The sequence below is a fragment of the Malaclemys terrapin genome, chromosome 3 (genome assembly GCF_027887155.1).
Source record: "Malaclemys terrapin pileata isolate rMalTer1 chromosome 3, rMalTer1.hap1, whole genome shotgun sequence".
NCBI classification, from domain to species: domain Eukaryota; kingdom Metazoa; phylum Chordata; order Testudines; family Emydidae; genus Malaclemys; species Malaclemys terrapin.
This window is the reverse complement of record NC_071507.1, coordinates 32,843,200-32,858,884: the sequence shown is the minus strand read 5'-3', so window position 1 is coordinate 32,858,884 and position 15,685 is coordinate 32,843,200. Positions and strand designations below refer to the sequence as shown.

Genomic DNA, 15,685 nt, shown 5'->3' with positions numbered 1-15,685 from the left:
CTCCAGCTACATGAATAATGTAGCTGGAGTCGACATAGCTTAGGTTGACTTACCCCAGTCTCTTCACTGCGCTGCGTTGACACCCGCTGCATCAATTGTAGCAGCAGCAATCTCCCCAGTAGTGAGGACAAGCCCTTACACTTTGTTTTTGAGGCTTATCACTCCTAGAAACTTAACCACAATTGCGCGTATTTCCTTAATAGTATAACACTGGGTGGGTTTTTGCAGTTTTCCACATAAATAGCTTTGGAAATGAGGAAATGTGTTGATGTAAAATGAAATAAAAAACTGTGTCTAAGGTTTGCCTTGCATTCAAAGCAGGAACATGTACAGCCCATGTCATGCAATTAAGGTCTATAAGGCAGTCATCTAGGGTGCCATAAAACGGTACAGATAACAAGGAGGTTTCCACTGCAGCAAAGAGTCACTTGACAACAAGACCCCTGAGTTTTGGGAGAATCTCTTTGAAGCATAGGAAATGGAAGGTGGTCTAGTCAGGCCTAGAATATCCCCACACTTCAACTGCCTATTACCATAGCATGGGCTTCAGGGAGAAGCTGACCAGAAGATACTGTGTTCCTGGATCCACCCTTAATGACAGAGGTTGTAGGAAAAGGCTGGCTGACCAGAAGACAAGTTCCCTGACTTAGCAAGTGAGAGGAAAAAGCTAAGGTGAAGGAGAGAGAAAATCAGAGAAGATGGAGAGGGAAAGTTTGGTGTTACCTGCTTTGTTTGCTTCGGATGAGTGGGAGGAAAGAACTTTTATCCTCATGCTAATATATTTAGTGCTGGCCTTTCAAGCAGTATAATAAAAATGGTGTAAAGATCATGTTATATTTCTGCCTAAGAAACAAAATCTTACCTTGCAAAATCTAAGTCAGAATCAAGTCAGAAGATGCTATCATAAGCAGGTTTGGAAGCTTGAGAGATTGCCTTATTTATTAAGAGAACAATGCCTTGTTCTGTGTTTCCAAATATTTCTTTTTATTTTCCACTTCTCTTATTGGAGGACCCATGAATGAGAAGCAGGTATTCATGAAAACTAGTCATCACCTGAGGACAGTTAGTGACGTTTGAGGGTTGAAAGCCTGGAACTTCTAAAATTCTGTGGTAATGCCAGTGCCCAATTTGCCATGCCACCAATACATCCTCTGCTTCTCCTCTAATATATATGGTGCCAGAAATAAACAGAGTATGGAAGCAAGATCCCTACATTGCTAGAGACTGTATAGTTGTAACTGTTCAGGCCTAGGCAGACAAAGTGAAATCAGAGCTGGTGCTGGCTGGGTATACACTGTGTCCTTGTGTTGATTAAAAGATAATTTGGCAGCAGTGTGACATTTAGTACTGTTATTGCCTTCCCTAATTATAAACAAAGTCTTCTAGGAGAAGTTGAATAGCCCCTCATAGAGCAGAGACTTATATTTGTACAATAAGGACAGGCGGGCAGGCCCATTCTAATGGCCACTGTGCTGTGTATCTCAGTTCAGGTTCTTTGCTGGAGAAGTGGGAAGCTCTGCAGAGTCAGCACACTTGGGCCCTAGAATGAAATTGAGCCTCGGGTCACTTTCAAGGGATCCCATCTTTCTGGTACTTGGAGCATCATTGTTGGGATCTAAAGGGAGCCATATCCACTCCATTCTGGGCAGATAGAGGATCATTGAAACGTGTAGGGCTAAGGGAATCCTTTGAAAGAGATCCCCGGGAATCACCGGTAACAGAAATATTCTGCCTTTCTCTGTGAGGGCATCTTGGTGGACCATAACTGAGGCAGAATGCATACAGGCTAGAGGTATTTGCTTTACCCGCACAGAGAAGAAAGGCAAATGAATAAATGGAATATGCTACAGTATTTCACTTAGGTTTATCCTCAGAGAGAAGAGCAATTGGCTATCGCTGAGCTTCTCTGAAGGAGAAACTTATGTAATTAGGGTAAGATGAATCTCTGGTATAAGGATCAAAAGTATTATTTGGCATAAAAGTTCTACATAAGTTTATTATTTATTATTATTATTATTGTGCTTTGTGATCTAAGGATAAAAGTGCATCAAAGGCATTAGGTTCATTCCCATCAAAATTAAACATCCTGAATTTACAAAAGAAGAAGTGCTTAAAATCTACAGCTGCCACATCCCAGCAATAAGGACAAAAAAATAGCCTGTTTTAGGATGAGAGAGACATTTTTACCAATGTCTTCTAATCTGATTTCACAAAAAGGGGCAGGGAACCTCAGTTATGCCTTGGGAATCATGATCAAAGCCAAGTGGATAGGACAGGTACAATTTCACTTGCACTCCAGAGAAGCCACCTTCCTTCTTTGGAGAAGGACAGGAATACATGCATCTAATTAAATTAGCCAGGTGATAGCAGGGAAACTTTAGACTTGTGGAACCAGGGAAGGCTAGTTCTCAGGCTTCCTCAATGCATAGTATAAACAGTCTATGAATGCTCTGATACAATGATATAGCAACTGTCTCACAGCCAAATCCTACTATTAGCTCACTATTTCAAATGTCTCCAGAAGGAGGCAGAAGTCATATTTGATTACTATTAGCCTCTCTCATTTTTGAAGCATTCTGGTTCCTAATGATTTTATAAGACAAAGAAAACATACCATATTAGGATTTTCTAATAAGTCCCTTTGCCTTAATCATCTACAAGAAAACTGGATTAAAACATACAAGGGTTGAGTTTCAGGTCACTTAGGTCAGCTTCGCACTGGTGTAACTCTACTGATTCCAGTAGAGTTCTTCCCTGTTTACACTGATGGAAGAGAGAGAAGCAAACCCACTTTCCAGTATACTTCAGCTTAATTCCTTGCTCCCAGGAGCTGGGATTTTCTACATCTCAGTACCAATCCAACCGTACCGATGCTTCATGCTAGGAAATCTCAACAATCCAAAGGATAAAGGCAAATTCAGAAAAGAAATCAAGTTCTGGGTGAGCAGGCTGGGAAGTTTGATGCACAACAGTCACTAACACTCTTAGCAAACCTTACCTGTCATCAATAGAGTCCACTTTCTCTTGGATCTTGTCAGAGTTAATATTCCCATCGCTAAAGAGCCTCCTGCCAGTTTCTACAACTGCATTGAGCTTTTCCTCATTGGCATCCATTGTGGTCATGAAATCCTCCTGTTTTCTAATAGCAGCTTCCGCTCCTTCCAAGGTAGTGGGCATTTCAGTATGGGCCAAAACATATTCCTTTTAAGAAAAATATATCAGACAAAAAAGCATAAGACATGTTAATTGCTATCTGCTTGACGGAGACAGCTTCCCCATACCATGAACGTGAGAGTGTTTGCCAAGAACTGGTAGATATCAACTTGATGCAAAAGATCATTTTTGTGAAAAAAGCTTGATCTCTTTAGCTAGGCGACTGCAATAAGTGGTGTCAATTTGTGTGAGATTAATGCAAAGAACTAAATTATGGTTCACTTACCTGGTTATTAAGAAATGCTTCAGCTTGCTTAGTGTCTCTGAGAAATAGCTGGTAGGCATGAGACTGTGAAAGGAGGTTTTGCCTATTCTCCCACATTTTGTGAAGCTCATTCCACCCAGTGTCCAAAGCCTGCAGGCGCTGGCGTAAGAACATATACTGTGCATCAGTTTGTCCTTGGGTTACCATCTCGCCCATGTCTCTCATTTTCTGGTAGTCTTCCTCATAATTGTTAATTTCGTTCTTAATATTCTCATGCTGAGTGAGCAGCTTTTCAGCCTCTGTCAGTGTGTTTGGCATATCTTCTGAGGCAATCGCAGTCTGGGTTCTGGATAGCCAGGACTGGAAGTCATCCAGGTCACGCAAAAACTGCTGTAGTTTGCTTGCCTCTCCAAGGGATTCTTCCCGGTTCTTGAGGGTGGTTTTCATTTCTTCCCACACATCGCTGATTTCTGCAAGCCTCGACAGGATGGCCTGAGCCTGGTCAGGATGTTCAGATTCCAACTTTTCAGCCTCTTTTTGCAGGTCACTTAGCTTAGCCTCAATGGCTACCAAATCACGTTCCATACCCGTCAACTTCCTCTGAAGAGCCATTACTCCAGTCAGATCATTGCCCAGATCTTGTGTGGATTCAATTACTTTGGTCTTTTCTCTGATCCAGGATTTGGTTTCATTACACTCAAGATGGTAATTCTGGATACTTAGAGCAGAGATAAGAGCATCTTTCTTTCTGTCCACCAGTTCTCTGAACTGGCTCCACCTAAAAATGGGGAGGAGAGAAAAGCAGAGAAACTGAGGGTAATATATAATAATGGTAAAGTCTAATGTCAACATTTCTGAATGAGGAAAATGGCTGAAGTAAGCCTATTGAACTTTTAAATAACCTCTTTTTGTTTCTTTTGTTTTTGTTTCCCCCCCCACAGTGAGCTACAGTGTATACTAGAAAACACCAGATAGCAATGGACTGGATCTCAACATTTTCACTTTTTGCAGGGTCAAATATTTTCTGCGGGTTACACTCTAACTCTCTGGATTTTCTGCATGGCATGAATGTACATGAAGACTAAAACTAAGAATCTAAGACAGGTTTGTAAAATGTGCTGTACCAGTTTATTTTTACAACAAAATATTTAATACAGTAAGTCTTCATATTATCACAGATTTATAGCTACTGTACTAAGGGCCTAATTCAGAGTCTATTGATGTCAATGCAACAACTCTGGCTTTGAATCAGGCCCTAAGAGAGAGGCAGAATTAAAAAAAACAAAACAAAAAAAAACAAAAAAACAGAACTACGTCAGTTTTCATTAGGTGAAAATCAGACCCTGACAGTTTCAAAAACATACATATAAAATATACAGAAACACAAAAGAAACAACGCTAACCATCTCCTCAAATCTCAAGTTTCCACATGTCGACTGTCATTAACCCACCTTGTGTTGAGTTTGTCTTGCTGAGCCTTGATCTCCTTTTCACTTGGATGACCACTGTGCATCAGCTGTCTAGCAATTTGATTTACCACTGCAACACGGGATGCCTGATTGTTCATTTCTGGTTCTAAGCTTTCAAATCTGAAAAAAAATCAAAGGCATTGGGGACCCTCAGTTACAGACAAGATAAGACTAGAGTGAGGCACATAGGTAGCTGATGTACAACAGGACCTCCTCGCAATTCTATTCTCACCTGTGTTGGATCACTTCCAGATCTTCAAGCTTCTCTGGAATCTGCATATTGTTAAGCCACTGCTCCTTTTCATCGATCCAAAGTTCACAAGCATCTGCTTCACTGAACATCTTATACAGAGCAAGGGTATCTTGCAGAGCCTGTTTACGGAGCCGTGTCAGTTCAGCAACCTCTTTGTATCTTTCCTCTATTCCAGACAACCTGCCTTGAACATCTGGAGATTCGGCATGTTCCTGAGGCAGAGCTTTTGCTTGTTCATGCAGTGAGTCAATGGTTGGCCTATAGTTTGCAATCTCTTCAGCAACATCTTTGTGTTTCTTGACCAAGGACTGAGTAGAATACTCATCATGGCCAACATCATTGCTGGAGACAATTTTGAGGATGTCCAACATCCATGCATCAATATCATCAGCATCAGCTTGGAACTGATGAAGAAGAGAGGCTTCCTCCAGGCGTTTCTTCCTAATGGCAGACAGCTCCTCCAGGTTAGCCCATTGCTCTCGCATATCCTTTATTCTCTCTCTAATTTTTTCAGACCCAAAGTGCTCCTCAGCAATCATACCTTCACCTTCTTTTATTGCCTGCTGGAAGTTGCCACTACGGCCACTCATTTCATCTTCAAACGCCTTATGCTTGCTCAAGAGACGGACAATGCTAGTTAGGTCCTTCCCATAGTCATCAGATGACAAGATCTGCTCCTTTTCTCTGATCCAGCCCTCTTCTTCTGCCATTTCCCAGAAGAATTTCCACAGACGCCTGGATTCTTCCAAGCGAGCTTGGCGTTCGGCTGCTAACTGGCACAGCTCTTGGTAACAAAACTCCATATGAGCTACACGATCTCTGATCACTTGTGGATCACATGGTTTGTAACCTGTTCAGACAGAAATGTATTAGAGTTCAATCTCACTTATTTTTACCTGTAAAGCCAGAGCACCTATGACTCTTAATGCTTACTTATTAGGTCTCCATCACAGAGTAACAGAGTGCAGTAAAAGACCAGTGTTTAAGGGAATACCGGTCAAACCTCACTAAGTATATTTGTGTGTAAATCCTGAGTATTCTCAGTGAATTCAAAAAAATTACTTTGGATTTACTCTGCTGAACTCAAAGAGCAAAATTGCAGTACAAAAAACGGGCACGTTTTACTTTAGTGTAACTTAGTGAAATTCCCCTTGATTTACATTAATGCATCCGAGATCAGAGTCAGATCCAATAACTTGAATTGTAACCATTAGAAAGAGGTGAAATGGGAAATCGTAAGGCCAAAGGAACAACTGGTAAAAAATTACAAAAGCTTCTAGCTACTAGTGTGAAATGCCATGCAAAATACAGTGCCATGATGAATTCTGAGAAGGTAACTGGCCAAATTCACCTCTGGCATAAGTAAATCCAACTTAAATCAATGGAGTTGGGCCCACTTATGCTGGTGAATTTAGCCCAATGTGTATTATATGGCTAATGAAGCTCAATAAATATGTAACCAAAATTATTGTCTCTTCGAACCTAATACATATGTAAAACTACAACTTACCTTCTCCATCTGTGGCAAATTTCTGAGCAGATGCATTGACTCCCCGCACTCGTTCAGCCTGAATGGCAATGTCTGCCTCCACTAGCGCATGTTTCTGTAACAGGTCCTCTACCCCTAACAAATGCTTGCCATAGTCTTGAGATAGCAGAAGCACCTGCTCAAAGAAAGCAAGTAAAAAGTGTTGAGATAGTCGCTGTTAAAACAACCTACTTTATGCACCTCCCAAAAGCACAGAATTAGAGATTCTCACCACAGTGCAACTGGCTATATGGCAAAGGTTTCCTTTACAGTTACAAGACCCCAGGCATCAAGTAGCATATTCATGACTGGGTTTTCATTTTTTTAAAATTCTTTATTTAGCCAGTAAAGCACTTTTATGCCACTTATAAGCATAGAGTGAGCAATATTTACATATGATGGGCCAAGTTCGGCTCTCAGTAGTCTGGTTTAAAACTGGAGTGATAGCAGTTATTTATGTAGAGCCACTACAAATTTACACTGGTGACAATATATTTTGGCCAATATTTTCAAAACTCTGTTACACAAAAAGGGCTTCATTGTGTCATTGAAACGGTCTTGTGTTGGGGAGGGTGCAGAGCTGTGTTGCCTAGGGGAGCACTGGGAGACGTTCTGCCTCCCTTAGTTCCCGGGCACTGCACACAGCTACTGCAGCTCTTAGGGGGGGTGCAGTGTCATTCCTCTGCACATCCAGTCAGCTGTGCTGGCTGACAGGTAAGGAAGAATGGATGGAGCCCTGGCCCTGCCCTCCTCCTCAGCCCAAAGACAGGTGGGAAGCAGTTTCCGTGTTCTCTTGAGCACAGCAGCTGCAAGTCTTCTTGGCCCTCATGGGAGCTGCTCAGCTGAGGAAGAGAGGTCCTTATCCCCTTCTACCCACATGTGCACTGTGTAAAGGGTCTGGCCCAGAATGAGTACTGTAGTGAATGTAAATCTGCCTTCCCCAGGCAGAGACAAGCAAAAATAAAATATTACTTTGTTTAGAAGGTGAGAGTCTTGGGGGTTTTTGTAGCTGTTTTAATTTTATATTTTAAAGAGTCCAGCATTGTGTATCAAGAAGTGAATTGACGTACGTGAATGGGGAGCTCCTGTTTTTGGACATTTGGTTATAGAGACATTATGTTTAAAACAAACATAATTCAAACAGATAAAGGACATGCACAATCTCTAATCAGCAGCAGTTTCCTGCTATCATCTTATCTTGGTGACATTTACCTTCATTTCATCCATCCAGTCCATAATGTAAAGCATTTCCTGGAATATCTTTTGCAGACCAAGGTTCATCTCCAGTCTTTGTCTACGTGCCCTGAGTAGCTCCAGCAGATACTCCCACAGGCGTATAACATTGTCTTTTCTTGCGGTGATGCGTTTGATATCATGGTAATTCTCAGTCTCAAGTTCCTTTGCAACAGCAACTACTGCCTGAACTCGTTCTTCATATGCTGCAATGTCTGTTTCAATGGCCTCGTGCTTTTTAGTGGCAGCCTCCACGGCTGGAAGGTCAAAACCAAAGTTATCCTGTAAATGCACAGAAATCATTTTAGTAATGCCTGTGCATCAAAAATGCTATTGCTCAAACAAAGCTGTGTAATGTTACTTTTGATTATTCAAAACAAATTTGATAACAACTGTGGCTTCAAAATACTCTGAAAATACATCCATTGATAAAAACAGCAGATATACTATTGGGAAAATCATAAATTGGCCTTGCGGCAAGGGGACTTTATAGGCATTTTCTGTCTCTAATGTCAATGAATCAAGTTCATCCCTGGTGTAATTCCACTGAATTCACTAGCCATTTACTTGGTCCTACCATTTCATGGAAATAGTGAATATTGGGGAGACATTCCTGCATGGTTTTCTACTGAGTATATACTTGCCAAATTAGTTCAGAGGGACTCTAACACACACAGCACAAACTGTAGGACACCTAGCATGAAGGAGGGAACACACATTGCGCGCAAAACCTGTATCCCATAATTACTCACGGTGATAAGTTTAGTCATACAAATAGTTCTGAAAGCACCACCTGAGAAACCAGTCGTTGATTTTCACTCAGCCATGTTTCTCTCATAGCTGCCTTGCGATCAAATCTGCGTGCAAGTTGTTCCAGTTTCTCTTGTCTTATGAGCTCATTTCGCAGTGCCAGTTCTCTTTCATGTTCAGCTTTTTCCAGTCTTTCCCAGGCCTGAAGAGATGAAAAAAATGCATCATATTCTTTAGATTCACATTTTTAAAGAACTTTGAGAAATCACATCAACTTTGCATGAAATCAATACTGTGGACCAAAATTAATTCCTGATGTAAATTCGCTGTGGCCAAAGCAGTCACATAAGGGACAAATTTGGTCCATATTGTTTAGTGAAAGAGCACAGGACTGTCAGGTTTTATACCCAGCTCTGCCAATATGTGGCCAAGGCAGAACTACTTAAACTTTTAGTTCCTCAATTTACCTGTCTATGAACTGTGTATAAAACCTGCCTACCTCACAGGACTGATGTGAGGATCTTTATTTGTTTGTTTTAAATCTGTTTTTTTTTTTTATAAGCAAAACAATTGGTTTGAATTTTATGTGCAAATGTGTTTAATCTTTTCCCAAAAGATGGAAGGAAAGTATGATTCACACGTTCTCTCTCCTAAACCATTCCTGCACATAGATTTTTAAGGTCTGACTTTTAGAAAAAGAGCAGAACACTGGGGTCTATTTCTTTTGTTGCATGAGATCTTTTTTTAAAAGTAAAAAGCTGTTCATGTACATTAAGCTATTGCCATAAAAATTACAAATTAAAATCAAGCTAATCATCATTACAGATCCTTCTCATAAAAAACAAAGATACCCCAGTTAATCAGACACTATATTAGATTCCTCTAAATCCTAACAGATGTGACTTTGCCTGAAACCAAAGTATTTTAGGCCTTCACAGGCACAGGAGCATAACATAAACAGGGGAGTTGTGCAGTTTATTGCTCTCCCGGATGCAGAGCAAAGCGCAGACACCAGCAACAGCTGCTCTGGGAATTCCAAGCATGATAAAAAGCGAATTAGGAAGGCTCACAGTTTGAAGTCATTTGTTATCCCCAAGAGATCTTGTCAGACCTGTTGCTGTTCAGCCAGCTGTAGCTGAGTAACAGCTAGTTGTATAAACTCTGACTGGGAACCAACAAGATTGTTCCCAGTGGCTCCACACAAATCTTCTCCTTTCCTAACTCTCTCGCATAGTGGACATTAGGTCAGAGAAGCTTATGGAGCAAATTCAGGTCCCTGTTCTGTGGCCAAGAAAGACCCTTGATTCACTGTGGAACTCTGTTCTGCTTTAGCTGCCAGGGGGCTTTGATGGCTGGTAGAGTGCACTGAAAAATGGGGCATGGGGGGGGGGGGGGGGGGGGGGGGGAGAAATCACTAAATGTTTTTTTCTCTTTTCTGTCAGAGGGCATGCCTATACAGCAACTGGGAGGGTGCTAGCCACCCAAGTACAATCCCACCCAACCCCCTATACGCGGATGGCTAGTCCCAACTGTCAGGGCCATACTACTATTTTTAGCGTGCTAGTTTGAGCCAAGCTAGTGCGTGTCTGTCTACCTGCACTGGGAAGCACAATCACAGCTGCTCCATAGATATACCCAGGGAGTTCTAGGGGGCGGGACTAGGGAGAAGCAGGGCAAGGCCAGTGGATCCACAGCTACACAACACCAGTCACCATTTCCCCCAGCAGATGGAGCGTATGCAAGTGTTGCAGATGCTGCTGCAGCCCTGAGGCTACATTAGTGGTTACCCAGTGTGGCCGGCAGGAAATGTCGTTCTACCCCCTCAATCCTTTAGGATCCCCTGAGTCAAGCCAGGGGTCGTGGGGTTGGTGCGGGGGACAGTTTTCTCCCTAGCAAGCTGAAAGTGAGATTAAAAGAAAAGAAACATTTGAGATGCACATAAAGAGCTGGAAAAACAGAGATAATGCTTTCACCTTGTTAATGTCCGAGATGAGTTTGCCCTCCCGTGGCATGTACACTTTCTGATTGTTAGCCCTCATTTTGCTTTGGATGGTGAAAAGCAGTACTTCTAAGTTTCCTTTTTCTGTAAATCTAGACAGAAATTCCCAAAAGAAAACAGGGTTAAAATGAATATTTCATCACTTCTAATGAACTCAAGTGTGCTTTCTTGAAGGACTAACGTTGTCCATAGCTCAGTAATACAATTATTATTAGTCCTTTTTTTCTGTTTCATTCTGTGTGAAAGCAGGAAGGACAGGAGTAGTGCCCATGAGAACCAACTGGTTCAAATGTCACAATGATTGCACAAAGTCAGCCGATTTGTTTTTATATATTGAAATCCATCGGGCAGGGGGGAGGCAGATTTTTTATTTCATGAACTGACCTAGTTAATCTACTCACACAGGAATTTAAGGCTAGATCCAAAGCCCATTGAAGTCAATGAGACCCTTTCTTTTGAATCAGACCTTTAGAGCACTTCTTAGAAAATACACTCATTTTATAGGCACTATGAAACCAACCGCAATTGTAATGCATCTGGACGGTGATTATTATTATTAATGAAAACTGCATTAACAGATGATACATATTTATAGGGTCTTACATGGCAGTTTACAAGACTAGAGGAACTTAGTTTCTTGTTACATCAGCTTTTAGCATTCAAAGTTATGTTTCGTAAAACCAGAGACACTTGCTCTTGATCTGGGATAAATAATGAAATCCTATTATTAGCTGTGTACTTGTATGATACAGTGCTGACATGCATAAATACGGCATTATTGTCTGATAATGATAGGCTATTGCTCCTTGCTGTACATTACTAGGAGTAGTTATGAGTAGTTGTTGTGAGGCAGTATCTCCTCATATCTGAGATCTTGCAAATGGGCACAGTATTTTCTTGTTCCTACCATATGTGTGGGTGAGTGAAAGGGAAAAAGCCAATCTTGAGTGATAAAGATCAGGACTAAGTAGAAATAAGATACCAGAGGTTTTTAAGCTATTTTCTTAAGATGAGATTAATAAAAAACAAAAGCAGAGTGATTGAGTTTACTTGGGTGGTTTCTCCACTGTGCGGTAAGTGTTGAATGCCTGTAGCTGCTGTTGCACACCAACCAGCGAGTTGGCAAATTTGCGATTGTTCAGGATGATAATAGTTTGTTCAATCCACTCAAGAAGGTCAGAAGCCAGCGATTCATATTTTTCAATCATTTTCTCTGTTTCAATAGCATTGTCAAGCACCTGTAACAAACAGCACAAAACAACTGAGGAACAAGGCCAGACCAATTCAGACGCATTTCAATCCTACATCTATGTAAAAGCGACTGTGCAGGGGGACTTAGCTTACAAATCAATGGCTAATTCCGGAGTACAACAGGGGATAGGATAACTGAGGAGTGGGGACCCTGCACTGCTCTGCAGTGAATTCCCATGTTCCCAGGCAAATTGAGGGGCAGGATGTGGTGACTGATTGACTGAGAAAGGAGTCCCATTCAGTCTGTCTCAAGTGCAAGGATGGTGGCTGCTGTGCAAAGTGGGAGAGAAAGCATGTGTCCTTTTTTAAACAAGGGACTCCTCAAGGCTGCAAAGAGGGGGAGAGAGAAACTCTTGGCGGTGGGGACCAGTTAATGGGCAGGAGAAAGCGGCATCTACGTAAAGTTAACAAGCAAAATAAAATATCAGCTAAATGGTTTTTGTTAAGATATGGATGGAAATATCAGGAAAGATTAACCATTTCCTACATTTTATAGGACTATATAGTGTTCACGTCCACGATTAAAAGCTAACATATACAATGGGCTGAAGTGCTCACTAGAAATGAATATTTAGTTTGCTGCATCACATATAAAATCTTAGCTTGCAAACCTTTCCAATACGTTTTCCTTCAACAGCTAACGCTTTCATCTTAGAAAAGTAGTGGTAATATGTCACCACATAGGTGATAATTGACTTTTCATCAGGATGGTCAACACTGATATCTGAAAACCAAATAAGAGTTACTTTAGTATACTGTGGGATATGTAGTTTGAAACAATGCATACAGTGCTGACAATCCACTACATAAGACTCAGAGATGTGGGTTCAGTGGCCTTTCAGCTTTCCAGATTTTATCTGAAGTCTAGCCTTATGTGCCTAAACTAAAATACATTTAGTGGTTCTGAGTTAGTCTCAAATTCTTTGGTAGTGGCAAGTATAGATCTCCATGACTAATAAGTGCTATATTTTGTGTTAGGCTTAGAGAATGCAAACTGTCATTGAAGTAAAGGACAGGGAGTCATGACCTTTTGGTTCTATTCCAACCTCTGCTGTGTAAGGCTGATATTTACCTATCTTCACAGGGATGCTATGAGGCACGTTTGTCAAATGCTTAGAAGAAGAATGTTATGACAGTATTACAGAGAGGAAATTCCAACGTCCAGCACCAAGGAGCTATAGACTGTCATCCACAGTCATATTTAGAATTCACAAAGGTAAGCAAACCCAGTTGGATATTGGTTCAGGAGAATCCTTTAATGAGAGCAGCTGGAGAGTAAATTATTTCCTATCCTTGCAGAAGTGCTGATGTATTGGAAAGTCAGCAACAAGAAACTTGCCCAGTGACAACATGACCTTTATCTGTCCTGTGACACTAAAACTCCCTATTCTAATGTTACCTTCACGTGAAACTATATGCCTGCTGCACATGAACACTAATACTCATTTGTTGGCTGAAAAAATGCTGCTAACAATTCTATGAAGAATGTGTCATCTATATTTTAGCTTAAAGAAAAAGTTTTACCATACAGATGATAGAGATGCCTCTTCACTGGGATGTTCTTATGTTTCATATACAAGGCCAGCATGGTGGTCTATTTACAGCAAAACACTGCCACCTGAGAGAATGAGAGCTCAAGTCCTGGGATCCTTGACTGGGAATGAAGGGAACTGGGATTGAAGGTCCCTTGCCAAAGAGAACATCGAGCATCTTTCTCTGATGTCCTACCTACTCCTCCTCAGGAAAATGCAGGGAGTGGTACTGATAGGAGAGACAGCTGCATCCAGTTGCCCTTCAGCACAAAAGGCTGCCACAAAACATCACCTTGGGGCATGGAGGGTTGTAAAAAAGGAATGACATTCCTCCACATACAGCCAGTCAATGCTATAAGGGTAGGAATTCTTACCCTCTGGGTCCAGAAGCTTAGTGAGACCAAGATGTTGCTCTGCCAGGTTAAAAGCATTCTGCAGATTGTAGTGTGCATTTGATTTCTTCAGCTTGTCAAAATCAATCAGATCAGGCCTAAAAAATAAGAACATTCCTTGATTTCCCCAATACACACGCACGTTACTTTAAAATAAATGAATAAAAATAAATCCGAGTCACCCAAAAGAGCAGTGGTGACTTATGGAGCCAAATTCACCAGGGATTAATTTGGATCAGATTCTGACATCTTTACTCGTATTGTCCAGTACTTTACTTCTCAAGTAGTCATACCCCTTTCAGTGGGACACTGAAGGAGTAAGGTACCTCACAGAATATGCCAGGGTGGAACAATCTGGCCCATGACAAAAATGGGGATAATTTACCAGGAATGAATGTGACATAAGTGAATAAGAAAAAACAAATAATCTACAGCCAGGATTGTGCAGCCTTTACTCACATTCGTGAGCACTTACTTGTGCAAGTAGTCACCAATGTGAGTACAAGTGGCATAGTTTAGCTCCTAATGAACATTTAACCTAGGGCCAAATTCTGCCACCTTATTAACATGGAGTATCACCATACTTCACAAGTAGCCCCCCATTGAATTCAATGGTACTAGTCAGCATAAGTAAGAGTAGCACAAGTGGTTCCTAAAGAGTAACTGTTTATTTAGGTACTGCATGGACATTGCAAGGAAAGTAGTCAATCACAAAGTGATACAATCACATATTCACCTGAATACAAATGTAGCCATTTTGATGTGCAACGCCAGCCACTAGCACTGGGGTGAACTGGCAGTGACATGAAGAGCTACAATAGTCTGATTATTTTGCTGCATCTTTTGCCCACGGGACTCTGCAATGTTCTTGCAACCATCTTCAACTCTCACAGATTTAAAAATCAAACAGCAAATTACTATACTACAAAATTGTGAGTACACAGCAAAAGTTTCATCTTTCTAAATCAATAAAGAATATCCCAAGGACATACCTGTGTTTATGGATTAGTGCGTTGAAAGCCATCCCATCCCTCCAGCTAGTTGTAAAGTTGTGAATGTTGACATTGGGATAACTGACACAACAAAAACCAGAAAGAGCATAATCAATATAGCATTCCTGCTCTGGCTTTGCATATTACGTCAATGGAAACTGGTTGTAGGAATGACAATTTGAACGTAAGGGAGCGATGTTCTCAACCAGCTACTAAAGTTTCACAATCATAATGACTGTTTTCTAATCATGTCAATAGCAAGAGGCAAGAACATCTCAGTTTTCCTTGTAACACTAAAAGAAAGGATATACATTCTACGTGTGTGATAATAACCAACTGTTTTTTTAAAGCTAGAAAAGTAGTTTTAATCTTTGGTGCCCAGTCTGCAGCCTGTATTTTTCCGATCTCTTCAAGTCTGAAGTCACTTCTTGACTCAGCAGCTGAAAAATTATTATTTTCGGGTACTTGAAATATTAAATATTGGAGAGGGATAGGAACTGCTGGAGAAGCAGAACGGAAAGTTTAAGAGGAATGACCTTTCCCCACAAATGCTTTTAATCAAGTGCTCAAGATTATGAGTGTGATGGTTAAATTTGTGCCTAATGGATTGAGCAGATTCAAGATTTATTTTATCAGTGGTTCAGGGACTTCCAAAGTCTCTGAAAAATGTTCAGGTTGTTTGCAAATTCTGGTTCTGGTGAACTCTCTGAAAGGGAGGCCTATGTTTTGCTAGAATTACTTAACTGCGCTCAATTTGCTATATGTCCATTCAAGTTTTGTGAAGGAAAGAAACATAGTGGATTTCTATAAATAATGGATAGCTAGTTAATAGCAAGAATGCTACTATTTGTGAAAGGCATTTTGGAAG

At 40.9% G+C, this 15,685-nt stretch overlaps 1 protein-coding gene across 2 annotated transcripts in view; it reads right to left on the bottom strand.

The window, feature by feature from the left end:
• The window catches only part of SPTBN1 (spectrin beta, non-erythrocytic 1), a 200,960-nt gene that overhangs the window by 51,130 nt on the left and 134,145 nt on the right, over positions 1–15,685 (bottom strand). For both annotated transcript variants that reach the window (XM_054021962.1, XM_054021963.1), the window contains 12 exons: positions 14,818–14,898; positions 13,808–13,923; positions 12,513–12,625; positions 11,701–11,888; positions 10,625–10,742; positions 8,695–8,853; positions 7,881–8,183; positions 6,651–6,804; positions 5,120–5,990; positions 4,870–5,007; positions 3,440–4,196; positions 2,999–3,201 (listed from right to left, as the gene is read on the bottom strand). In XM_054021962.1, coding sequence (XP_053877937.1) covers positions 2,999–3,201; positions 3,440–4,196; positions 4,870–5,007; positions 5,120–5,990; positions 6,651–6,804; positions 7,881–8,183; positions 8,695–8,853; positions 10,625–10,742; positions 11,701–11,888; positions 12,513–12,625; positions 13,808–13,923; positions 14,818–14,898 — 3,201 coding nt within the window. The remainder of the gene's footprint in view (positions 1–2,998; positions 3,202–3,439; positions 4,197–4,869; positions 5,008–5,119; positions 5,991–6,650; positions 6,805–7,880; positions 8,184–8,694; positions 8,854–10,624; positions 10,743–11,700; positions 11,889–12,512; positions 12,626–13,807; positions 13,924–14,817; positions 14,899–15,685) is intronic.